This window comes from Mus caroli, chromosome 1 (assembly GCF_900094665.2).
Source record: "Mus caroli chromosome 1, CAROLI_EIJ_v1.1, whole genome shotgun sequence".
Classification (NCBI taxonomy): domain Eukaryota; kingdom Metazoa; phylum Chordata; class Mammalia; order Rodentia; family Muridae; genus Mus; species Mus caroli.
Genome location: NC_034570.1, coordinates 182271531 through 182296929, shown reverse-complemented (window position 1 = coordinate 182296929; position 25399 = coordinate 182271531). Strand labels below are relative to the sequence as shown.

The 25399-nt window shown below is 45.6% G+C and overlaps 1 protein-coding gene across 1 annotated transcript in view; it reads left to right on the top strand.

Moving 5' to 3' along the window:
• The window catches only part of Hhat (hedgehog acyltransferase), a 241969-nt gene that overhangs the window by 200129 nt on the left and 16441 nt on the right, over nt 1–25399 (top strand). Inside the window, exon 11 of the mRNA XM_021171103.2 lies at nt 1941–2085. Coding sequence (XP_021026762.1) covers nt 1941–2085 — 145 coding nt within the window. The remainder of the gene's footprint in view (nt 1–1940; nt 2086–25399) is intronic.

Here is a 25399-nt window from a genome sequence, read left to right as displayed (position 1 = left end):
CTGCCCCTCCACATCAGATCAGTGCTTCGGAAACAGCCCTGGAGCCCATCGTCCAGGAGTGAACCTGGGTGGGAATTGATTTCTCTAGACTGAGGGGACTCTGACTAAGTGACAGTCACATCAGGTCACCACAGCCAAACCCTGCTGAGATTCACCCTCTGGACTGGTCTCTGCCTGTGTGACTCACCCAGGCTGCTGCCATGGAGTCTTTGAAATCACAGCACGGCTGAAGCTGGTGGCCTCAGAGAACTGTTAGGAAATATCTACGACCTTTCTATTGCTCCCCTTCCTGTACCTGTAGACTCCACTGAAGCATTTGTTAGAAGCCCCGTGGTGCTGCCCCTAGCTCTACTCTGGACACACAGATGTCTTTATGGGGTTCTCATGTCTCTTGCCATGGTGGGGTAGCCTTACTGGTAGGGGCAACTGCAATGTAAGAGATGAGGTACAAAGACTTGGTTTGCTTTGTAAAACTCGTGAGGAACTACCAAAGGGGCATGAAATGAGGACACAGGAAGGATAACAGCTTCTGTGCTCCCTGGGAAGGTCCCTCTATCCATAGTCCTTCAGATACTGTGGTCAGCCACCTTCTAGCAACTGCTGCTGCAGTGTGTTGTTGAGAAACTATATCAAGTCCTTGTTATGATGTCAAAATGCCTGACAAAGGCAGCTTTAGGAAGGAAGGGATTATTTTGCCATACAGTTTGAGGGTTCTGTCCATCATGCTGTGAAAGTCACGGAGGCAGGAACATGAAGCAGCTGGCCACATTGCATTCACAGGCAGGAGGCAGAGGGAGAGAGGGTGCTCAGCTCCCCCCACCCCTGCCCCATCTCTCTCTTACGCAGTCTAGGACTCGCTCTCATTCAGTTAACCCAGTCTAGAAACCCCTTCACAGACCTGTCCAGAAGCTTGTTTCTATGGTGATTCTAAATTCCATCAAATTGGCAATCATAGTGTTTCTCTCATACTCCCAACCTCATAGCAAGTCAGGTTGCAAGAGGCTGACTGACATCTTAGGGTCAAGTCCACCAATCTAGAAGGTCACAGTCTTAGGGTTTTATTGCTGTGAAGAGACAGCATGACCAAGTCAATTCTTACAAGTGGCATCATTTAATTGGGACTGGCTTACAGGTTCAGAGGTTCAGTTCATTATCATCAAGGTGGGAAGCATGGCAGCATCTACACAGACATGGTGCTGGAGGAGCTGAGCGTTCTATATCTTGTTCTGAAGGCAAATAGGAGAAGATTGGCTTCCAGGCAACTAGGAGGAAGGTCTCGCAAAGCCTAGCCCTATAGTGACACACTTCCTCCAACAAGGCCACACCTCCTAAGAGTGTTACTCCTTGGGCCAAGCATATTCAAAACATGATTAGCAAGCCATGAGGAATGAGCCAGTCAGCGGCACTCTTCCCTGGCCTCTGAATCAGTTCCTGCTGTGAGTTCTTGCCCTTACTTCCCTGGATGACAGACATGTAAGCTATAAGGTGAAATAACCCCATTTTCTGCTTGGTTGTTTTTAGTTATGGAGTTTATCACAACAATAGAAACACCCAGTCAGAAATTGTTTTAGTTAGGGTTTTACTGCTGTGAAGAGATACCATGACCAATCCAAGTCTTATAAAGGACAGCATTTAATTGGGGCTGGCTTATAGGTTCATAGGTTCAGTCTGTTCTCATCAAGGCAGGAGCATGGCAGTGTCCAGACAGGCATGGTGCAGGCAGAGCTGAGAGTTCTACATCTTCATCTGGAGGCTGCTAGCAGAATACTGGCTAGGATGAGAATCTTAAAGCCCACGATCTCAGTGACACACCTACTCCAGCAGGGCCACACCTTCTAATAGTGCCACTCCCTGGGATGAGCATATACAAACCATCATAGAAGTAAATCTTAGCCATAGTTCTGCTCCCTCAGTGAGACACTTCTTGTGTTTCCTCATAGGCCCGGCACCTCTCCCCACAAGCCCGCCATCGACTGCATGCTCTGCTCGCCGCCTGCTCCACCTCCATGCTCATCCTCTTCAACCTGGTGTTCCTCGGGGGAATTCAAGTTGGGAAAACCTACTGGAACAGGATCTTCCTGCAAGGTGAGTGGCCTCCAAGCCCTGCATGCTCCCATATGATCTCCTTAGGATGCAGATGTTATTATTGACTTGAGAGTCTTAGGAGAGCCACATTTATGACCTGTGGCTAGCAAGTGTCAGCTGGGAATGGCTCCTGCTCCACTGTGACTGCTACCTGTGTGTAGGTAGCTCATGTTGGCCGCCTGTGATGCTTGGCGTTCAGATGTGGGACCCCAGCTCCCTGGACTCTCCATGCTCATCCTCACCACATCTCCAATGTTGTGACTTCTTCCTGCGCTTCCCAAGTGTCTCTAGATCCCAACCTTCAATGTGCATGAAGTCCAACCTTGTTCCATGTATGCTATGAAGTCCTGCCAGCAAGTCTTCTTGTGCTGTCCTGGAGCTGTGGACCTGGGTCCTGGGTCCAGCTCTATACCTGGATGCGTGTCTCTGAACATCATTACCCAATCAATCTCTCTCTCTCTTTTTAAGCAGACATGTGTGTCTATGTATTTGTAGGCACATGTGTGTGATGGCATGTGTGCACAAGAGGTCAGGGGGACAACTCTGTTGAGTTGTTTCTTTCCTTTTACCTTTACAGGGCCTCCAGGGATAACTCAGGTTACCAGGCTTGCCTGGCAAGCACCTTTACCCACTGAGCCATCTTGTTGGCCCCAACTGTGGGCTAATCTTGTTTCATGCACATCCCTACCCCCACAGCAAAGCTGCATCTGTGGCAGGTAGAATCTAAGTGTGTGGCAGTTGTGAAAACTTTACAGCTGACCATCATTATCTTTGGTCACCACTTCTCATGGGTTGGCACTAAGACATTCTGGGACTTCTGAAAGGTGAGAATAGAATATTCACTGAGCAAAGCACTGTAGGCAGCTCACTGTACTTCCAAAGAAAAGATCCCCTGTTCCACGTCCTCTCCCTATGCTTGAGTTTGGGGAGTCCCGGCTGAGCGGTAGTGGTGGAACTGGACATGGCTCATCTGTTGTCTCTGTGTCGGGGTTCCCAAGGAGCCCCAGACATTTCTGTGGCAGCTCTCTTTTCACACCAGAAATATTTATTTAAGACCTTTGCAGGTGCAAAGGATGGGTGATAGGGCGACCGTGTCCTACTTTTCTTGCCTGTGGCGCAATGATAGGCACATGGAGACTTGGGCAGGGGAGCTGACCTTGGGTTCACTGTCATCTAATGAGAAGGCTCTGATTTCCAGTTCAGTAAATCAAATATACCAGATGTTTGCTGTTTACAAATCACTGTGCGTACAAGGATGGAATGGGAAGCCCGTGCTGCCTGTGATCCCAGCACTCAGGATGCTAAGGGTGAATCCTTGAGAGTCTGAGGCTAGCCTTAGCTACACAGTGAGCCCCTGCATCTAAGGAGTGGTGGGACAGATAAAGAGACACAGATTATAAATATGGAAGCCAAATACAAATGTTTTCCATGTGACACTTGACTGGGGTAACTGTGCAGATGTCTGAGTGAGCTGCTGGAGGCCAGTAGGCAGAGTGGTGGGCTTTCTGTAGCCGGTGGCTATTACCCAGGAGGGTGTTTAAGCTGAGCACCAAGAAGGCCAGAGAAACTCATGATGGCCGCCGTAGCAGAAACTCCATTCTTGGCGGATCTTCACTGTACGTGTTCATTACTCGGGGCTGAGGAAATGGGTCAGCAGGTTCAGGTCCTCAGTAGCCATATAAAAAGCTTGTATTACCACACATGTACCTGAGACTCCAGAGCTTTGCTGTGGGCAGGCAGGGGGTGGTGGTACAAAGGTAGGGATAAGAGGGTTCCTGGGGCTTCTAGCTGCCAACCTAGCCTGGTTTCAGGTTCAGTGAGACATCCCATTTTAAAGGAATGAGGCAGAGAGTGATAGAGAAGGACACTTGATACTACCCCATGGCCTGTAACACATATAAAACCTATACATACTCACATATGCACATGTGCCTACCTCCTACACATGTGGTTTTATTTCTCTCACAGTTTGTCACAAACCCAGTCATTTTTCTAAGCTATAACTCTAAGACTTAGAATGTTTGGTCAAGTCTACATTCTTGTCTTGGCATCAGGGAAGAGAAGAACATGAGGCCAGTGGGCCTGATACTGAAGAACTTAGATGTGACATGTGACGTTTCTGCTCATGTTCCATTGGCCAGGACCAGTTAAGTTACCATCCCAGGAGCCAGGCTGGAGCTATGGAAAGCAGGCAGGTATTGGTATGTAGCAGTAGTCTGTGTCACCCAGTCACCCAGCTGGAGATGTCCTAGAGGCTTGGAAAGCTTGAGTTCGATTTGAGGAAGAGGGAAGACCAGTGATTGATACATGAAAATCAACTGTAGTCAAGGCTGTGGGAATGGACTCAGAGTCAGGAGCTAGCTGCCTGCAGTAAGAAGTTGGGGGCAGACCTGGGATATGTTGGTGCTGAATAGGACAGAACAAGATCTACCGAGTGCCCTTGCTGCTCCTGCATGGCAGGAGGCTCATAGCTGTGCTTGCCTGGCAGGCACCCTGTGGATCTGCCAGCATATGGGGCCAGCATTCTGTGTCCTTCTGTGGCCTGTGGTAAGACACAGTGTTTCTGCCCTCCTTGGACTCAGGAGGAGCAGGGATTCTGATTCTTTGTATAAGATTCTGCAATCATTTCTCTTCATGTTTCTGAAGCCGGGAGCTCTCCAGATAGATAGACAGACCTTCTAGGATCTTGACCCGTCTGTTTCATGGGAAGCTTTAGTCAAGCAATGTCTGCTGGGACTTTGTCAGTTGCCCCATAAACCATTTTCTTGTTGAGGTTTTTTTCCCCCCCTGAATTCCTGAGTTTTAGGTCTCTCATGGAAAGGAGTGAGCCTGATGGTGGCAAATCTCCCATCCTGGCAAGCCTGACTGTCTCATAACCTGATAGAGATGGCTGTTATAAATATTCATATTTAGGTACAAGAACTAATTAATGAGTTGGTAGTATAGAGATGGCTGTTATAAATATTCATGTTTAGGTACAAGAACTAATTAATGAGTTAGTAGTATGTGTCCTCAGGTCCTGCTGGGGGGTTAATAGACAAGCATCCTAAAACTGAAAGAGAAAATCTGACTTCTGAAGTCATCTGGCCCCTGAGGACCCCCAGAAGGACCTGTTACCCTGTACATGTAGCTGCTAGTGGATGTATCAGGACCTCCTGACACATCCTGCAGCTTAGGCTTCTCGGACCTCTGCCTTTGGGTGTAAGATCAGTTCCTATTGCTCTAAAACTCATCTCTCTACACAGAGATGCGATGTAGATGTCAGGAGACCTGTCTCCAGGGAGTGGCTCATATTCAAGCTCATATTCTAGACAGCAGGGTTTGACAGACATCCCTTCCTCTGTGCTGTGATGGCATGGGTATTGCTGCAGAGACAGAGAAGCCCTTAATCATCCATGGATCCCAACTCAAGGAGTCAAGCAGCACAGAGAAGGGACAGAGATTATTAAGGGTTTGCAAATGCCATTGTCTTAGTTTCTTTTCTGTTGTGATAAAATACCAGACAATACCACCTGCTACAAGTACAGTCCATTTATGGCAGGAAAGTCATAGAGGCAGGAATTTGACATATCTGGTCACAGTGCTTCTGCAATCAAGCAGAGAAATGAATGCCTATATTCAGATTGCTACCTCCCACTTAAGAAAGTCCTGGCCCCACCCTACAGGGATAGTACTGCCCTCCTTTAGGAAGGGTCTTCCCCAATTAGCATAAGTAAAATAGTCTTTTCCAGGCATGCCAGAGGCTATTTTACTGTAAACAATTCCTCACAAGCATGCTTGAAGACTTGCCTCCTAGCAGATTCCAGTCCTGTCAAGCTGGTAGTCAGCATTAACCATCACACTACTGCGTGGCATTTCCTGGGACGATATGAACAAATATCTGCCCACCCCAGACACATTGATGACACTTTGAAGGAACAATCCCACGCAAGTCTAGCTTAGTGATCCAGTGAGTTCAACTCAGTTACTTATGATGTGAGGTTTCTTAAAGGGGTATGGTAGACTCAAAGACAACTGTACCACTGAACAGCCCACCACAGCATGGAGATGACTCACAGAAGCTGCATCCCTGGAGCTCCTTCCCCCTCCCCGCCCCCCCAGCAGCCCACAGGCAACTCCAAAGAAGAGTCTCCTCAGGCCCACAGGCGATGCCTGCTGCTCATACCATCTTGGGAGGGGACTTTGTGACTCTTAACGTTTTGAGCTTCTGGGTCTTGTAGGTCCCTGGCTCTTGAGTCATGTGACCCCCCTCATCTAGGAGTTCACAGTTAGGGACACATATTTCACAGCAAATCAGATACTAATTCACACAGATACAAATTTGCTAATTCTGCAGGGATATGGAAACTGTAGATCCACAGTTGCCAAATCTAACAGAGACGGGCGTACCCAGATACACGCTTACTAATTTCTACTGAACATGACTGCATGCATAGATAAACGCTCACTAATTCTCTGGGAGTCATTTCCCACCCCTCTGATGTTCCTACAAGTATCTCATGGGGTAGCTTGGAAGACTGACCTCAGAGCCAGCATCTCCCTGTCTCTAGTGCCGTAAACCTGACTACAGTCAGCTGTTTTAAGCTGCCAAGGTTACTATAGTGCTCCTATAGCAGCCTTCATCCTGGACTCTGGGTGAGAGAGGAGGCTGAGAGACTGGGTCTGCTTTTTCTACTGTGCACCTTCCCTGCTCTGATACAGAATGGAAGATAGACATGCCTGGTAAAAACATTGGGGTCTGGTGTGTGTAATACTCATAGCATTTTATCAGTAAGACTCGCCTCTGTTGTTGAGATAATTTAGCAGAGAGTAAGGATTCCATGCCTTCATCTCTAATATTAGTGTGTGTGTGTGTGTGTGTGTGTGTGTACTATTTAAACATGCTTTAAGTGACTTAAAGTTTTACAGATTTAAGGAGGTTGTGGCTGGGGGTCTTATGCCACTGGCTTACTCCAGGATGAGCCACCCTGGGTTATATTCAGCTTGCTCTAGGATGGGCTACTCTGGGTTATGCTCAGCAGAGACAAGCTCTAGGATGGGCTACCCTGGGTTATGCTCAGCTTGCTCTAGGATGGGCTACCCTGGGTTATGCTCAGCTTGCTCTAGGATGGGCTACCTTGGGTTATATTTAGCTTGCTCTAGGATGGGCTACCCTGGGTTATTTTAGCTTGCTCTAGGATGGGCTACCCTGGGTTATGCTCAGCAGAGACAAGCTCTAGGATAGGCTACCCTGGGTTATGCTCAGCTTGCTCCAGGATGGGCTACCCTGGGTTATGCTTAGCTTGCTCCAGGATGAGCTACCCTGGGTTATGCCCAGCAGAGACAAGCACAAAGCACTGCTTATGTCGTATTTGCTTGCAGAAGTTTTGTGATGGAGAAGCTTCAACCTTCCAGGCTGGTGTGAGCATTGATTTCTTCAGCAGGCAGCTGTTGCGTTCTGCTCTGTAAAGATATCAATGAGACGTAACTCTGTTTTATGGCTTTTCCTGGGGAGACATAAAGAGACGTCTATTCATACCAGATAGGTTACTCACAAACCAAGAAAGGATTCTGTCCAACCTCCCTTAGTGGAACCAGTGAGTTTGCTGGGGTTACTTTCATGAGCATAGGTGACACAGATCTCTCCAACATTAGCTTCACACGTTGGCACACACGTGCAGGTGTGTCTCCCCACACACCTACGCACACATACATGCGCTCCAATACACAGATACCTGCATGTAGAGCCCCAATATCCTCTTTCCTGACTCCTTGCACAATTGCTTGGGTATACCATGTACACACACAGACACACACAGACAAACACACATTTGTCTTCCTTCTTCCTTACCATCTCATATAGCTCGGCAAACCATGACTCAACACTTAACTCCGAGGAGTTAACTCATAACTCTCACTTAACAGGAGAGGCTCCTTGCCCTGAGGAACCTGGTTCCTTTCCCTCTGGATTCCAGTGGGGGAGGGGAGAGGGTGCTGTTGTAAATGTCAGAACCACAATGTTCCCTGAATCTACTTGCTATTTCTAGTGGAGAGAGGAGAAAGTGTATTTTGTCCCTGGTGGCTAGCTTGTCCAGACAGTTTATTCATCTCCTGATGCAAATGCTTCTAGACAGGAACTTTCTTTAAAGGCAAACTGAAGTGTGGCACTGAAGATCCAGGGGATCTGTGGTGATGTAAAACTCCCTCCCTCCCATCTTCTCAGGTTCTTGGGAGTGAAACTTCGCTCATGATGTCTTTTGCATGAGCAAAGACAGAGGGCAGATGTCAGCATCTCCCAGGCTTTTTGTGAGAGAGGACTCATTCACTGGACCTCAGTTCAAGTGGGGCTTCTATCTCCTTAGATCTAGACACTAGAGCAGCATTTCTCAACCTGGGGGTTGCAACCCCTTTGGGATGGAACTACCCTTTCACAAGGGTCGCATATCAGATATCCTACACATCAGTTATTTGCATTACAATTCATAACAGTAGCAAAATTAATCATGAAGTGTCAACAAAAATAATTTTATTGTTGGGGGGGGGTCACCACAATATGAGGAGCTGTATTAAAGGGTCACAGCATTAGGAAGGTTAAGAACCACTGCTCTAGAGGGTTGATGATATAGGTCTGCCCACCGTGACCGTTCTTGGCATCTGCTCTGGTTTCACTTCTGTTGCCATGATAAAACACGCATACCAAAAGCAGCTTATGGGAGGAAATGATTTATTTCAGACTACTATTCCAGATTGCAGTCCATCACTGAAGGAAAATCAAGATAGGAACTCAAGCAGACAGTCCCACCACAGGTACCATCAAGAGCAGAGAAAAACAAATGGATGCCTGCTTGCCTGCTCTCATGGACCCCTCTCCTGTCTGACATGGCCCAGGAGTCCCTGGGTGGGGTCTTCCCACCCCAGTAATCAAGACAGTTCTCCATAAGCGTGTGCACAGGCCAACCTGCCCCAGACCAAGGCGCTCAACACAGCGAGAATTAAGCATCACAACATCCGGATTTAAGGCTGTGAGATGCGTTGGCTTCTCTGCCTCCTGCCACATTGTCACCCATGTCCCTGGGCGTACGAGGTGAGATGTGAGACCCGGGCATCAGGGTACCTGGAGACTCACTATCACTGGGGGAGTTTCTGAAGTTGCTAGGGATGACGTCCAGCCGGGATGCCTGGAGATGGTCTCTTCTGTGCTTGTGTGTGAAACCTGCTAACCAGGGGTTCTGTGAAAGAGGGGGACCTTGTAAAGTATCTTTAAACTGGACTCCTGCATAGATGTGGTTGATCAGGAAGGAGTGGAGTGATTGTGTATCTTTGCTGGTAGTTAACCCTACAGATTTAGAACCCTTTTGTTTTTATTAACTGCTGACTGCTTATTGCCGCCACCCTCCATCTTCCTGTCCCCAGTCATTCAACTGCAGGGTGCTGTTTGGTGTCTCTGGGGATCATTCCAATTCCTCTTATACCTTCCTATAAGATAAGGTGAGGGAGGGGCTTGATTTTCCTCTGCCAATTGAGACAAACTGAGAGTGAGATTTCTTTTTAGGAAAAGCTGTGTGTTTTTATGCATATGTATGTGTGTGTGTGTGTGTGTGTGTGTGTATACATGTGTGTGTCTAAGTTGACAGTGTGGAAACCAAGTCTTCAGCATGGTCCATACTGTTTATTCTGTATGGGTGGGTAATCCTGCTAACCACCCATGGTAAGCAAACTTCTCCTGCTAATCAAACCTACTTTGAAAATGGCCGGCAGAGACCCAAGCTGTGCTTTGTGTTCTTTGCCCACTTCATTGTCAATCCAATTCCTGCCTCAAAGAAAAGAAGTATTGATCTAGACTGGGCAGTGTTTGGGGGTAGAGTTTGTCAGTCAGCCACTGGTGTGTGACGTCACCTCAGAGACGTCACCATAGCTTGAGCAATGGCTGCTCAGTTCACCAGCCTCTGTGACTAGTGAAGGCTGGCAGGCCTAGTGCCACCTCTTGAGTGTATCTGTGGTCAGCCTTGGTTTAGATTTACTAGCCGAGAGAAAAGATGACAGAGCTCCTAGGGAGATCTCATCTGTCATGGTGATCCATGTTAGGTTAGAGAGCATCAGCTGTCTGGGAAAGAAGCTCAGTGGGAAGCACGAGATGAGCATGTGCAAGGCCCAGAATTTACTTCTTTCCTAGGACTAAACAAGCAAAACAGAAGCCAAACTAAGGCAACACTGCACTAACCTGGCTTGGTGGCCACTGTCACTCCAACACCCGTGAAGGAAGAGCGGGAGTATTACTATGAGTTTGAAGCCAGCCTGGGCTAAATAGTAAGACTTTCTCTTAGAAAAGTAAAAGTAAAAACAAAAACCTTAAATATAAGGATAGCAGTAAGTGAGGAGGCTGGGTAGAGCTACCCACCACGGCCATCCAGGAGGCACTGGCAAAACTGATTCCAAGGCAAAGCCAGGGCCTCTCAGGGACTCCCAGTGGTCTGGAGTTCCTGTAGGCTGGAGTGCAGGAAAGCTGTGGATAGTTTCAAGCAACAACAAAGCCCAAAGGCCAACCATTGCCTGCTTGTTCACCAGTGTCTTCAGCATCGCCCACTAACTGGGAGTGTTGATTTTGTAGAAGACAGTAAATAGTGATGGTGGGAAAGTACATGTCGCCCTGTGCCAGGCTGGCAGGGGGAGACAAGGCAGAGTGGATGCAGTACATGGACCAGCATCCAGCAAGCTGTAGAGCCTCTGCCCCCCGGAGCTTACCCACTGTAGCAGCCGCTGTGCCTTGGGCTTTCTTTGCCCTCTGACCGTGGTAACAGCCCAGCTGCTGCCCTCTCCAGCACAGAGAAGGAGGCAGCTGCTAATTTTAGACACCGAGTACATCTCCAGGCAGCACGACTCACAACTTACAAAAAAAAAATTTTTTTTTTTCTGGTGGCATGTTCATGCGACACAAGATAAAAAAAAAAGAAAGAAAAAAAAAAAAAAAAAAAAACAACCAAACCTTCACCTGCTAAAGGAAAATCGAATCCTTTGTCTTAAAAACCAATCTTTTATGTCATAGGACCATGTCCTTTTGCTGAGGGAAATCTCCTGGGGGACCAGGGGCTTGTCCATAGCAGAAGCCTGTGACCTGTGCCTTTGAAGGACAGGAGGGAGGCAGGAATGAGGGATCAGCCAGGGCACTTGTGGAGATAAGTCGGGGCTTCTTTGGGGTTGAAACACATGGGGTGAAAGACCAAGAGATGCAGCATTTCATTGACAAACCTGGTCTCTCTCCTTCCTGGTGTGTGTACATTGGGTAGATGAGGCCACTCTAATTTGTTTTGGGAAGGTCTCAGGTGGGAGGCGCTTACAGCAGGGCATTTGCATTCTGAATGTGTCAGATCACGTAATGTTCGTGCAGCTGGGATCTGAGACTGGGTACCTATGTGGTTCACTATGAGAACGTTTCCAAAGGGAAAGGTGGGCCTGGGAGATTAGGGTGAAGTGAGAAACTCTAAGGGCCCAAGGCTGGGAGAGTTGTGACCCTTGTCAGGCCATTTACATGGTGCCCACCTTATGTCTGCCTTCTTCCTTGCTAATACATCTAGGCTTTTCTGGAGCATGCTCAGTCCTTACATGGATCCCTTGTTCAGCTTTCATCATCTTGAGTATCTTTCATATATTAATTTTGATCTCTCTCTCTCTCTCTCTCTCTCTCTCTCTCTCTTTCTCCCCCTTCCCATCCCCTCTCCCTTCTCCCCTCTCTGTTCTCCCCTCTCCTCTCCCCTCTCTGCCCTGCTCCTCTGTAACAGAACTGAGCCTGGACATCTCCTGGCCACAGAGACCTGTCTTTGGAGCCCTGCTTTTCTCTCAGCTTGCTTTGTTTTATTCAGCTAGAAGGAATCAGATAAATTTAAACTTAACGGAATTGATCCTGGTCCTGTTTTGAAATTCCCTTTGTGTTCTTGGCACAATGTCATAAATATGAGAATATTTAAAGCCTCTCATCGGCGTGGCTGTGCCCAACAAGATGTCGGAAGTGTTAGGTCATACCTTCTGCATCGGTCATCAGTGGGGTCCTCACTAAAAGAGGTGAAAGCACACAGTGAGGAAATAAGAAACACAGGAAGCCTCTCAGCCTACCTGGGCCAGGAGAGAGGGGACAGTGACCAGGGGAGTCTGGCATGAGGCTAGGACCCCTTAAAAGAGAAAAGTGATGGAAACAGAGGTGTCTCCAAAGTTCCTATGTCCGTTTCATATGGCCAGAGGGCACAGTGATCATGGTCCAACTGACAAAACGGGATGTGGTGTTTGGGGACAAAGCACTCTGGGGACAAAAAAAAGTGAGTGGTTCTGGTTGGAGGCAAACCCATCCTGGGTTTACTGTTGCCCTTGGTCATCACAGAGGAGGTGGCATCAGAGGTGGGCTTAAGGATAGGGACACAGACACAAATGCAGGAAGATGTGGTTGCTCATCCAGGAGCTGGAAACTTCTGGGGTCAAATGGGCGAGGATGTGAGATGAGGCCGGTGAGTCCATAGATGTGCTGAAGGGCCCCAAGAATGACCAGAACACCGGAAATCAAGCCCCTTGCTGAGGACTTTGGGGTGTGCCCGTAGTACTCTGGGCTCTGCAAGGGTGACAGGATTCTCACTTTTGAAGCAAGCATCTATCTGGATAGCAAGTGGATCTGCACCAGAGGCAGGGGGACCAGAAGGAAGCAGTGTGAGGGAGAATGGGTCCTGCACTATGGTTGCCAGGTAACAAGGACTGGGAAGATGGAGGGGGCTGCAGGCTCTCAGCTGGGTCTTCATAGTGTGCATAGTTTAGTGGTTGTGGTAGCTGATCTGGACAGAAATATTCCAGATTTCTTTATTGATTTTGATAACCTGCCTTAGAACAGGATTTTTTTCTGAATTTTGGGAAAACAATTACCAGGAGATTTCCACTCTGTTTTCTGACCTTTGATTCTGGAGACTGAGGGGGTTGTGCAAGTCCAAGGACAGAGTCTTTTGAAGTAGGCAGCTTTGCTCTGTCTACTGCCCGAATGAATGCACATTTTTTCTAAAGGGGCTTATTAAGAGTTTCTTTTTCTTTGTGGACGTTTTCCAGGTTTATTTGACTTTCCTTCTAAAAAAATTATCATAATTGGAGTTTCTTCTTTTCTGCTTTGTTTTCAGTATTTTAAGCCCACATTGTCTGTATCTGCCCAGTTGCTTCTTTGCTACTGAATCTTACCCAGTGCCCCTTTCCTTATGTGCTTGGGCATCTTTGGCTGTGTGCTGCCATTATCTGGAAACCCTGTGAGGTGTTTCTGAGGCCTTACACGAAGGTGCTATCCCCTAGGCCATCCCTGCATGCATTTCTGGAACACACAGGGCTGGGCATGGTCACATCTCCCTAAGGAGGGATCAGTTCCCTCCCTGTCTCCTTAGTGCCAGGAGCCTGGCTTGCTTCCTGTTTACCTGAGTGGTGACCACACTCCTCTGGGTCTTGGCTGTTGTTCTTTTGTAACCCATCTGTGAGCTCTGGACTTTGCTAACTCTACCTCAGAGATGGCAGCACAGATAGAATCTAGTCTGGACAGGTAGGAGGCAGGCTAAGGATGCCTCTTGCTTCATTGGGGTCCCACTTTAGTTTTTTTATCATCTCATTATCTTGGTTACTTACATCAACCAGCTTTAAAAATGGATTTATTTATCTGGCAATTTCAAGTTTTATTTTCCTTTTACTTAGAGAATTGTTCAAAACAACATTATCAGAAACAGACATCTTAGAGACAAAAAGCTTTCTGTAGAGACCCTCGTATTTGCTTGAGTCAAACATGCCATTTGGACTGTCCAAGAAATGACAGCACACTTCCAGTGTAAATAGGAATTGCCAGAGAGTGCTGTTCATGTGTTCCAGAGGTTGCTGTGTCTCTGGTGTCCCTGGGTTCTGAATCTCTGTTATAATCTATTTGGAAGTGGATGGTACAGGGCTTGAGGGACAGACACATGGAGTGTGAGACCTGGAATACTGCACCCAACCTCTCAAACATGTGAACTAAGAAAACACCCAGCCCACAGGTGATAGGAAAGTCACCACTATAGCCCATTGTGATGAGTCATCTTGAGTGGCAGCTGACAGAACTCAGAGTCATCTGGGAGACAGTTCTGAGTGTGTTTGTGTGGATGTTTCCAAGGGTTAACTCTGCAGCCACCTAGACCCTGTCTAGGAACACAGACTAAATGAAAGTGAAAGGGAACAGGAGGCTCCTAACTGTGTACACCATGTGACAAGTCACCTCCCCCTCATACCACTATGATGGACTTCAGCTTTGATGTTACACACAAACAAACCCATTTTCCCCAAGTTGTTTTTGCCACAGCAATGAGAAAGGCAAGGGATATAGTTAGTATTGATAGTGTTATGTTAGCATTATTCTGCTTCGAGGTCCCCCCCTCTTGTTACTGATGTCCACATGCAAGAGCATTGGACCCCTACCTGATGCTGTATACAAATGACAACTTTAAATGGATCAAAGCTTAAGTGCAAGAATGGGATATATCAAGCTCTTAGGGAAAATATGGATGATGACTGAGCATGTTTTCTTAGCTATGGCATCAAAACACAGCAGCCAAAGAGAAAAGCAGATCAACTGACATTATCAAAACCAAAAACGCATGAGGTGCTGATGCAGGAGGATTGCTGAGAGTTCCAGGCCAGTCTGACATACTAAGTGAGACTGTCTTCAAAATACAATGAAATTTTTAAGAACTTTTTTTTTTTTTGCTTTAAAGACATCATCAAGTTACAAGAACACAGTTAGAATGAGGTTTTGCAACCCATGTATCAGATAAGGACCTTCTAACTGGAAACTGTAACTCCATTGAAAATAGAGAAAGATTCAGGGTAGGGTCCAAGGATGATGTGAAGAGAAAAACCAGGGAAAGACTCAACATCTCGAGTCATCTGGAGAAGTCACCTAGACAATGAGTGGGTTGCCACTTTACAACATCTAGGATGAGTATTAAAAAAATGAACAAAAAGTAGGAAGTAACAAGGGTTGCTGAGGATGTTGGGAAAATGGAGGACTCATCTACTGTCAATGAAAATAGAAAATGGCTTTGTCAGGCCCTTAGAAGTTCAAATACAGAATGACATAACTCATCAATCTCTTCTTGGTTATCTGTGCAAGAAAAATAAAAGTGTGGGTCCATACAAAAACTGGTATGTGTGTGCCCATGGCACCATTGCAAAGGACAGTCAAACATTGGGCCACAGAACAGTAGAACAGAAACGTGTGGTATGTGAAGGATTTCTCAGAATGCTACTAGAAACCACTTAAGAATAAACAAAAATTGGTCCGTGTTCTGAAACTTTTCCTGGGGCCAGGTGAACAAATGTCTATTCATCCTAGATGGAACACTGGCTATGGACAAAATAAACACACACACACACACACACACACACACACACACACACACACACACGCAATGTATGCATTCACATGCATTTATACATGCACACACATGCATGTATACATGCTCACACATGCACAGGCATGCACACACCCTAACCAGTTCCACCTAGACTGGCTTAGAGAACCAGTGAGTTTAATGGAGTTTCCCCACAGAATCTTGGGTGACTCAAAAGCCTCACTGAACAGCCTACCCCATCACAGTGACACCTCACAAAAGCCTCATCAATGGTACCCTGCTAACTTGTAGGCAGCGCTACTGAGTCTCCTCCTCCGGCCTGTGTAACCTTGGTTGTGGATCTTATAACCTTCTTGGTTCTTGTAAGCTTTGTGAGTCTCCTGAGCCTCCCTTCTGTTGCCAGGAGAGAATTTTTAGTTGGAAGGAAATAGCTACATCACAGCCAGACTTGGCCTTTTTGTCTTTTCCTCTATGCATTTGTCTAATTGTTCATCTGTCCATCTCCCTATCTACTCTGCCTTAACCCAGCCCATTAATTTATCATGCACCCTTCTTCCTGTCTCATGCAATTCTGTTTTTCTCCATCATTTCTCATCCTGTCAATCAAAAATAATGTTCACAGTAATAATTGATGCTCAAGACCAGGAACCATGCCATTTGTTGCTTTTTATCATGCTACTCTGGCATCTTTAATGTCCTTGTGCTTCATAACTTAGCATAAGGTGACTTTGCCTGGCTCTCTGGGGGATATGTTCTTTATCAATCTATCCAGAAACAGATGGACACCTAGAAGTGAAGACCATTAGACAGATCCAGACTTACAGAGGAGGCAGGGGTGCCAGGATCACATCTTGGCCCTGCTGGATCTTTAGGGTAGTGTGTAGAAAACCATGAGAACTCAGTGTTAATATGTCTAACTTGCTGCTGCCTTCTGCATGTGGTTTCGTGCAGGTTGGATGCCTAGTAGCTGTGTTCCTAATTATTTACACAATGTTGATGATTTTGAAGTTGACCTGTTCTGAAGCAGCTTCTGTCATGAGTCTACCCCCTCGGTGCCACCATTCATTGCTGTGGTGTCAGCTGTTCTCTTACCCCACCTCCAGCACAGCTGTTGTGTACTCTAATGTCTTTCAGCCTCACCTGGACAGCTTATTTAAAACGTGGTCACTTTGCTCTTACCTGTAGGAGATTCTGATGGAGCAGGCTTAGGACGACCCCAGGAGCCTTTACTGTAGAGAGCACCTCTGTGATTCCAGTGTATCACTTGGGAGAAACTATTGTAACTGATCTGTGAATTGTAACTATTGTAGCTGATGGGAAACTATTGTAGCTGATCTGCAAATTGTAACTATTGTAGCTGAGGGAAACTATTGTAGCGGATCTGCAAATTGTAACTATTGTAGCTGATGGCCGCTTTGGTTAATAGCATGGGAAACTTCTGCTTTCCCTTCCTGTTCCCCACAAGTACCCATTTCTTCAGACTGGAAGAACTGACATAGGTAACACTCTGTTTGACTATTCTGTGTCTCAGTCTAGCACACCCAGGAATTCTTGGAGAAGACCTAGACCATAGACCTAGGCAGGAAAATAATCCAGAGCAGTTCATCCCAATGATCAGCACCCACTTTTAGACACATACCATTTAATATCAGAATTTTGCTCATCAATTTACTGGATTTTTATAGGTTGAGAGAGGGACACTTTGGGAAATAAGGTGATCAGGCATGGGTGGGATAAGCAGATGGCATTGCAGCAAATGCTCGACTCCAGAGAGAAGCGGGAGGTGGTAATGTGCCCCTCAGTCTGTGCCCACCTTAAGACACTGTATAGAAATCCAACACTCTCCATACTTGTGTGACAAGCACTTCATTGACTGAGCCATCTCCTCAGCCCCTGGGCATTTTTTTTTTTGTCTAGATTTTGTGTAACAGTTTTTGTGGTGTTATTTATTATTTCTTTCTATGCTGTAGCTCTAGTATAGTTACTTTTCTATTGCTGTGATAAGACACTATGAACAAAGCAACTCACAGAAGAAATTTATTTGAGTTTACTGTCCCAGAGGGTTAAGAGTCTGTCATGGCAGTGGGTGGGTGAGTGAGCTGCAGGTGGGCAGGCTGCAGGTGGTGGGCATAGCAGCCAGAGCAGGAAGGTGAGAGCTCACTTCTCCCACTGCATCAAGCAGAGAACACTAACTGAAAGCAGAGAACCCTGTTTACCCTCAAAGCCTGCTGCCAGCCCCTGGACCATGACGTACTACCCCATAATCATTCCCAGCCACCAACAGGGAACCAAGACAAATGTCCAAGACTATAGGGGACATTTGTCATTTCCTCATCCAAACTAGCACAGTAGCCTCTTCCTCCCACCCCACTGTAATGCTGTTTGCAGATGACAGTGCTTTCTCACTCTGTCAAGTCTCATTTATGAATTATTTCCGTCACTGTTGGCATTTTCTGTGCACTGCGTAGGAAGCCTGCCCATGGTCACAGAGATCTCTCTGTTTCAGTTTTAGAAGCTTTACTTTGCTTCTTTTTTTTTTTTCACTTTGGTCTCAAATTTGTTTGGGATTAATTTCGTAGAATATTATGAGGTTAAGATCAAAATTTGGAGGGGGGGGCACCTTGGACATCAGATTTACCCATAACCTTCCTTGAAAAAGCCATCCTCTCTCTACAGATGTGCAGTTCCAGTGTTGGGTCAATACTGTTCCTAGTGAGGTTGTATAATTCTGTCACTGCCAAGCCAAGATGACCGTCTTCCCTCTTTAGCATTGTCAAGCTTATTCTAATAGCTCTCAGCTATTGCTTCACACACACTGTCTTACCAACTTCTTCAAAAAAAAAGTTTTAGTTTTTGAAATTGTATCAAATATATGTAAATTTCTATAGCATTTGGTTTATCCTTGATTTATTTAGAACAATAAAACAGAAAACTACTAATCAGTGGTAAGTTTGATTAGTTATAAGGAAAATTATTTATATTCATGGAGAAGTAACTAGGTGTTGTATTCTGACATGTTCTGGAGTGTTCCACTCATGTGGAAAGTGACTCATATCTTCCAGTGGAAGTTGGTGATGCAGAAGTTAGTGGAAGATCACAGATTTTATGTGAGCTGCCTGCACACAGTGGCTTTCATGGGACACCTCATTAGCATCACTGTTTATTCTAACAGGCAACTGTGGAAGAAAACGGAGTACTTTTATTTATCTTAATGGACAGACTCTAAATGTAACAGAGCTGATGGCTGAAGCCTCTAGAGACCATGTACAGCCATTCAGAGGTGTTCAGGGAGGTAGAAAATGTGTGCTACTCTGAAAACCTAACCTAGGAGGAATGTTTTCCTTGATCACAAATTTGTTCCAAGCCTGCTTTCTTTTCCTAGTGCAATTAGTCCATGACACATGAAGGTTTACAGAGCTCTAGCTTTTATTCTATAAGGGCCTTGAGATTACTTGTATCAATTTAAGAATCCTATGAAATCATTATCAGGGAAAATGAAATCATCAATTTGTCTATATAAAAGTACATCTTCATACTGATTCTAAAGAAAATATGTCTAATAAGGTGGGCTGATATCTAGGAATCATTAGGTCATATAATAGTGACAGGAAAGGCATATCAGCAACAATAAGCAATCCTGGGATGAAGCCTCTTGAGGAACCTGCATTTCAGAGCAAACCCATCACAGCCATGCAAAATGGTGGGCCATCTCCAAAAAAACTCACTCACTTGCCATAGCCTTTCTTAGATGGCTTCTCACAGCTCAGGCCCCATTTTGAGAGGTCTGCACTCCTCAACGTATTCTCAGATCATAACTTATGATTAAAAAATTGTCTTGTGTGATGTTTGGATGAGAATGGTCCCCATAGGTTCATATGTTTGAATGCTTGGTTCTCAGTTGGTGGAACCATTTGGGAAGGATTAGGAGGTGTGGTCTTGCTGGTGGAAAGATGATAGTGGGGGCAGGCTTTGAAGTTTCCAAAGCCCACCCCGTTCCCAGTTTGCTGGTGGCTGTGGATCAGGCTGTACGTTCTCAGCTATTGCTCCAGCACTTTGCCTGCCTGTCTGCTCCTCATTGCTGCCATGATGCTCATGGACTCTAGCCCTCTGAAGCTGAAGCCCCAAACAAACCCTTTACTTTATAAGTTGCCTTGGTCAGGTTTTCTTAACACAGCACTATATAAAAGTAACTAATGAAGCATTCCATTTAAAAAGAATTATTTTGAAAGTTAGTTTGTCCAGCTCAGCAGACAAGTCAAGGGTCCAAGTTCTGCTTCTGACATCTGTGATAAATGTTGCCATTTTTGCTATGTACTGAGGACATACTAGAACAACGTGGTGTGTGGCCTGGGGCCACCCTGCTAGGAGCCTTCAGTAGGCAAAGCTCAGTAGCTTTGTAATGGGTAAAGCTGCCTCTTGAAGTTTCATTTGTTGCCCATAACCTCTGAAGCAGTCATTTGGAGACAGACTCGCATGGGCCATTGCTTCTATTGTGGGTCCAGTCCTCACAAAGCTTCTCTCAAAGGGTAGTCATAATTTCTGTGATTTAAATAAAAAGGTTGTCAGTTTGTTTTCAACCCCCCAGTTCATCAGATAAGCCAAGGGTCCTACCATACCCGCCACCTCCTTATTAGATTCTATGGAGATACTACCATTTATCACTGCTTTAAAAAACACCTTTATTTACAATAGATACAACAGAATACAATCACTTCCAGTACTGTACAGTGAATGGTGGGTTTGAACATATACTGCCTTGTGCGGTCCCCTGCCACCATCAGGCTATGCTCCCCTGCTGAGCTCTGTTTCCTCCTTCAAGTCCATTCTCCTTTCACCTGGGACTTGGATGTGGCTGAACCTTGGCCTTCTTCCCCAGTCCTTCTGATGCTGGCCTGGGTCCCTCCTGTATGGTGCAAGCATGCCTCTGGACATGCTGGGTTCCTTAGGCAGCTTGCTATACTCTGGAGTTCCTCTCACTCTCTCCAGCTCACAGGGCCCCATTATTTCAGTTGCTTTGGTCAGAAAGACGGGATTCTTGTCTGAGATTCTGTCCCTCTTGCTGTGCCTTGATTGGTCTCTGTTCTCTAGACATCAAAATAGAAAGGCAGGGAAAAAATCACTGATGAATCTCCTCTAAGCTTGGGTCTTTCCAAACCCGTTGACTCTACTTTCTGTTACCAGGTGCTTGCTTGAGAATTTGATTTCAGTGTTGTAGGGTTCAGACCACCTTCTTTTATAATAAATGTGACGTGGTACATAAATGTAGCCATGTGATAGAATACTCAGCACTGTATCTCAGCAGAATCAGAACTTTTCACTTATTTTTAATTATGTTTGATACTGCATGTGAGTGTGTGCATGTGTGTGTGTATATATGCATGTGGTGTGTGTGAGTGTGAGTATATGTGTCTGTGTGCACATGCACATGTATGTGTATTAGAGACCAGAGGTCAACCTTGGGTGTCATTCTTAGGAGCTGTTGAGTGTGTTTTGAGACAGTTTCTCATTGGCCTGAAGTTCTCCAGTCTAGGTTGAGTGGTCAGTAATTCTGGGATTCACCTATCTACCTCCCTAGTTTTGTGGTTACAGACACAAATCACAATGCTTTTGTTTTATGTGTGCTCTCAAAAAAGAGACCTCAGGTTCTCATACTTTCACAGTGAGCCTGAGTGTCTTAGGTATGGTTTCTATTACTGTGATGAAACACCTTGACAAAAAGCAAGCTGGGAAGGAAAGGATTTATTTGGCTTATACTTCCCACATAGTAGTTCATCATTGAAGGGATCAGAACAGGAATTCAGGCAGGACAGGGACCTGGAGGTAGGAACTGATGCAGAGGCCATGAGGGGTACTGCTTTCTGGCTTACTCCCTATGGCTTGCTCAGCCTACTTTGTTATAGAACCCAGGACCACATTGTCGCGTCCCTCTTGACCAGCAAGCAAGACGCAACCACAGGTTCTTCTTAAAGCAGTTTACTCAGGCAGCTACTCTTTACAAAATCCTCTTCCAATTCCCGCCCCCCCCCCAGCCTCTCTGGGTATATCCCCTTTGTTTTTCCCCACTCAAGCCACAACCATGCCCCCACCAATCACCACAGGTCACAGCACCTCACCAGGCAGGTTTGCTCATCCAATCAGGGATTAGGGGCGTGCCATCCACCAAATATGGGCTTGTTTACTACCTGGAACAGACTTCCTTCTGTCGGCTGGCCAGGGAGTCCAGAATGGCTCCCCACACCACATGCCCAGGGATGGCACCATACACAGTGGGCTATACAGTTCCCCATCAATCACTAATTATGAAAACACCTTACAGGCCTGCCTACAACCCAGTCTTATAGAGGCATATTTTTAATGTGCCTCTTTAGATGACTTGTGTCAAGTTGACATAAAACTATTCAGAACACTGGGCCATGTCACCAGACTCCAAATATGTTTGGTTATTAGTACAAGAGTATTTGTTGACTGAGCAGCTGAACTTTAAAACCAGTTTGCAATACATCTTGAACATATCTATACATCTTATAACTAAACACAAAAGCCCCCCACTTGCTCCCTGGCCTGGTCTCTGGCTTTGGTGGGATCAGTTCACCATGTCCTATCTTCTTGGGCAGCTCATTCACTGTGTGATCAGCCTTCACCCTCTTTGGTCTGATCAACAGGTTCTAGCACAACCCTGAGCCCTGTGTTGGTAGCTAAGACAAAATCCCCAAGAAAAGAAGATATTGAATCCTTTTTTTTTCTTGTTTTGCCTTTATGGAAAGTAATATCACTTGCCAGTAAAAACTGTATTTCTCTTGAAAATATGTCACATCATATTGAGGAACATTTTAAAGTAACAGAAAAGGAAGAAAAATGACCTATGATCTCAGAGCCCAGAGAGATAATCACTTCCCAACTGCTTTTTGCTGGCATATCTTGCAGAAAAGCATCTTTATCTTCAATTTGCAAAATTTCTGTTATTAACTGTAGACTATAAAAATGATTATGAGCCCAAAATCTAAATGAAATGTCCTGTTGAATATTTAAAATAATGTTGAGTAATTTAATAACAAACTGGACATATCTACACATTTCCAGTTTGCTCATTATATCTAAAACAAAAAATGTAATATCCCCATGTATTCCAATTTGAGGTAAAATTACGTACCCCTCCCTGCTCACCACACACACACACACACACACCAAGGGACTAAAATAATGGGTGATTTCTTCTTAGCTTTCTAAGACTGTCAAGATAGAACTGGGCAATTAAGATGTAGACAACTGCCAGGCAGTGGTGGCACACGCCTTTAATCTCAGCACTTGGGAGGCAGAGGCAGGTGGATTTCTGAGTTAGAAGCCAGCCTGGTTTACAGAGTGAGTTCCAGGACAGCCACGACTACACGAAAAACTCTGTCTCAAAACAAACAAACAAACAAACAAACAAACAAACAGATGTAGACAACCGCACCAAAGGCTGCAAGGCCACCACTAGAACATTAGGAAGCCTGCTGTCCTTCTCACTCTTTCCAGCATAGGTGGTGTCTGTCCATCTTTGATGTCAACCTTTCAACCCTGCTAGGGCTGTTTGTCCTTCATGCCAGCCTTGGTGATAGCTGTCTATCTTTGGTTTCTTTGGCCTGCAGTTACATCTCTTCTGAGCTCTCTAATCATAAGCCATTCTCTCTGACTTCCTGTCCTGAGTCTTGATTTCCTTTTGACAAGGCTGTCTTCTTGGCTTTGATAATTCTTCTAATGGGAAATGACTCATCTTAGCCTGAGGAAGCACAGTCCCCTCCCCACTCCCCCTGTCATATTCTGAGGAAGGGAGCCATAAACCCGCCCCTTCTTGTCCACTGAGGCCATTTTCTTCTAACCTGGGAGCTGATCAATATCTATGTGCAGCTTATCTTACAAGCATCCTTGCACAGAGCTGTGACCAGTGGATTTAAACCCTATGGCAGTTGAAGGAACAATTTTCATGAGTTCTGTTGGGTTTGCTTCTTGACTGACAGCTTCCAAGCTCCAGCCTTCCTTCCTGTGTCTCACCTCTGGACAAATGACTCAAAAAACAAAAAACAAAAAACTTTGCTCTCCTAATCTTCCTCTCCCTTACAACCCTACTCCACCCCTGTGCTTGTACTTTTGGGAAGTTCCAGCCATGAAAACCTAGCTGTCAGCTCACAGCCCCAGTATAGATAAAGCCTCCTTGCTCCTCCCTCTGCTCAAGTGCCCCCCTTCCCCCCCAACAAAGCCTTATTGTAAGGGAAGGTAGCTTGGGGCGGCTTCTCAAGCTGTTTGTTTCTAGGTGAAAGCTTATCATCTTTCTCAGCATCAGAGCTACTTTTGCAACCACAGATAAAAATGTTAAAGTCCGCTAGGTGCAGCTTTTGGACCCTCCTGTGAGCATGCAGCTACCACATGCTTCCTGCAGGGGAGTTGAAGCCTTGCATGCATTACCTAGGTCTTCCTCCCTCTGTCCCAGCAGCCTTTGCTTCTCTCCTATCTGCCATCAGTCTGCTCTAGACTCAGTAGTCATTGGCTGAGATCTTAAACCTTGCTCTCAATATAGAGTTTGCTCAGTCAGTGCCATTTGGTTGTTAATCCCTAGACCCCAAATCTACCCTCACTCAGTGTCAAATTTTGTAGCTCAGTACATGCATTTCCAGCATCTCTATAGAGAAATTAGTAACCATGTGTATTGTATGCATGATAATACACAGTGTAAAGTTAATTTGAAAATTTCACAGAGGCATGAGCATGCATTATGCAAAATGTGAACCCAGGTTATATTAGGCACTAGGCACGTTTGAGTTAACATGCCTACATGTAGGAATAGAAAGAAATGCAGTATTCAATTCAAGTGACACCAGGATAGAGTCTTTGGGGAAAAAAAAAACAGTCCATTCTAAGCATAATGATCTTACAATTTATTCAGACTCAGACATTCAGAACAGTTTAATTTCATGTTAAGTAACCCAATTGGTATATATGAAAACAGCTTTGTATAATTTGAAACCTTGGAGTTGACCCAACTGTATAATAGTGGCCTCCACAAATGTGGAAGAGCGAGTAAAGGGACAAACGCAGTATAGTGTATAGTTGGCTGTGTAGTCAACTCTGGTGTGTAGGTGTACATGGCTGTATTCAGTTTGGAATCTTGTCTGGATTCTTTTGGTTTTTTTTTGTTTTTTGTTTTGGTTTTTCAAGACAGGGTTTCTCTGTATAGCCTTGGCTGTCCTGGAACTTTGTAGACCAGGCTGGCCTCAAACTCAGAAATCCACCTGCCCCTCCCTCCCGAGCACTGGGATTAAAGGCATGTGCCACCATGCCTGGCTTCTTGTCTGGATTCTTACAAACATTCTTTTCTCCTTGAGACTAAGCTCAGGAATAGGAATTCTATTAGGGATCCTGACATAAAATCACCTCAAAACATGGCCTAGCTCTGTAGAACCCTAGAAACAGGTGTTGTAACCTTGGTAGCCCAGAGGCTGAGATAGGATGACTGCAAGTTCATCCCTAGGAGCATGTGTAACCTTGGTGATGCAGAAGTTGAGATAAGAGAACTAAAGGTTCACAGACAGCCTGAGCTATGCAATGAGATCTGGTCTCAAAGTCACTACTGTCCTGGATGTAGCTTGGTGGCAGGCAGAGTGCTTGTGTGTCACCTACAAAGCTCTGGGTTCCATCCCAGCATCTGAGAATGGAGTTATGTGTCAGGGACAGGAGACTGTAAGCTGGACAGACCTAGAGGCCTGAGTGGATCAGGTGAGGCAGCTTTAGTCACATGGTTAGGACCACAATGAGTACGGTCAGTAGACAGAAAATACTCTAACCAGATGTCACTGTGACTAAGATAGAGTGGATTTTAAAGTCAAGAAAACAAACAAATGGCTCAGAGAACCAATGTCCAGAGCTTACAAAAGACTCAAGAAACCTTAGCTAAGGGCACCCCAGGGCTCTCTTTA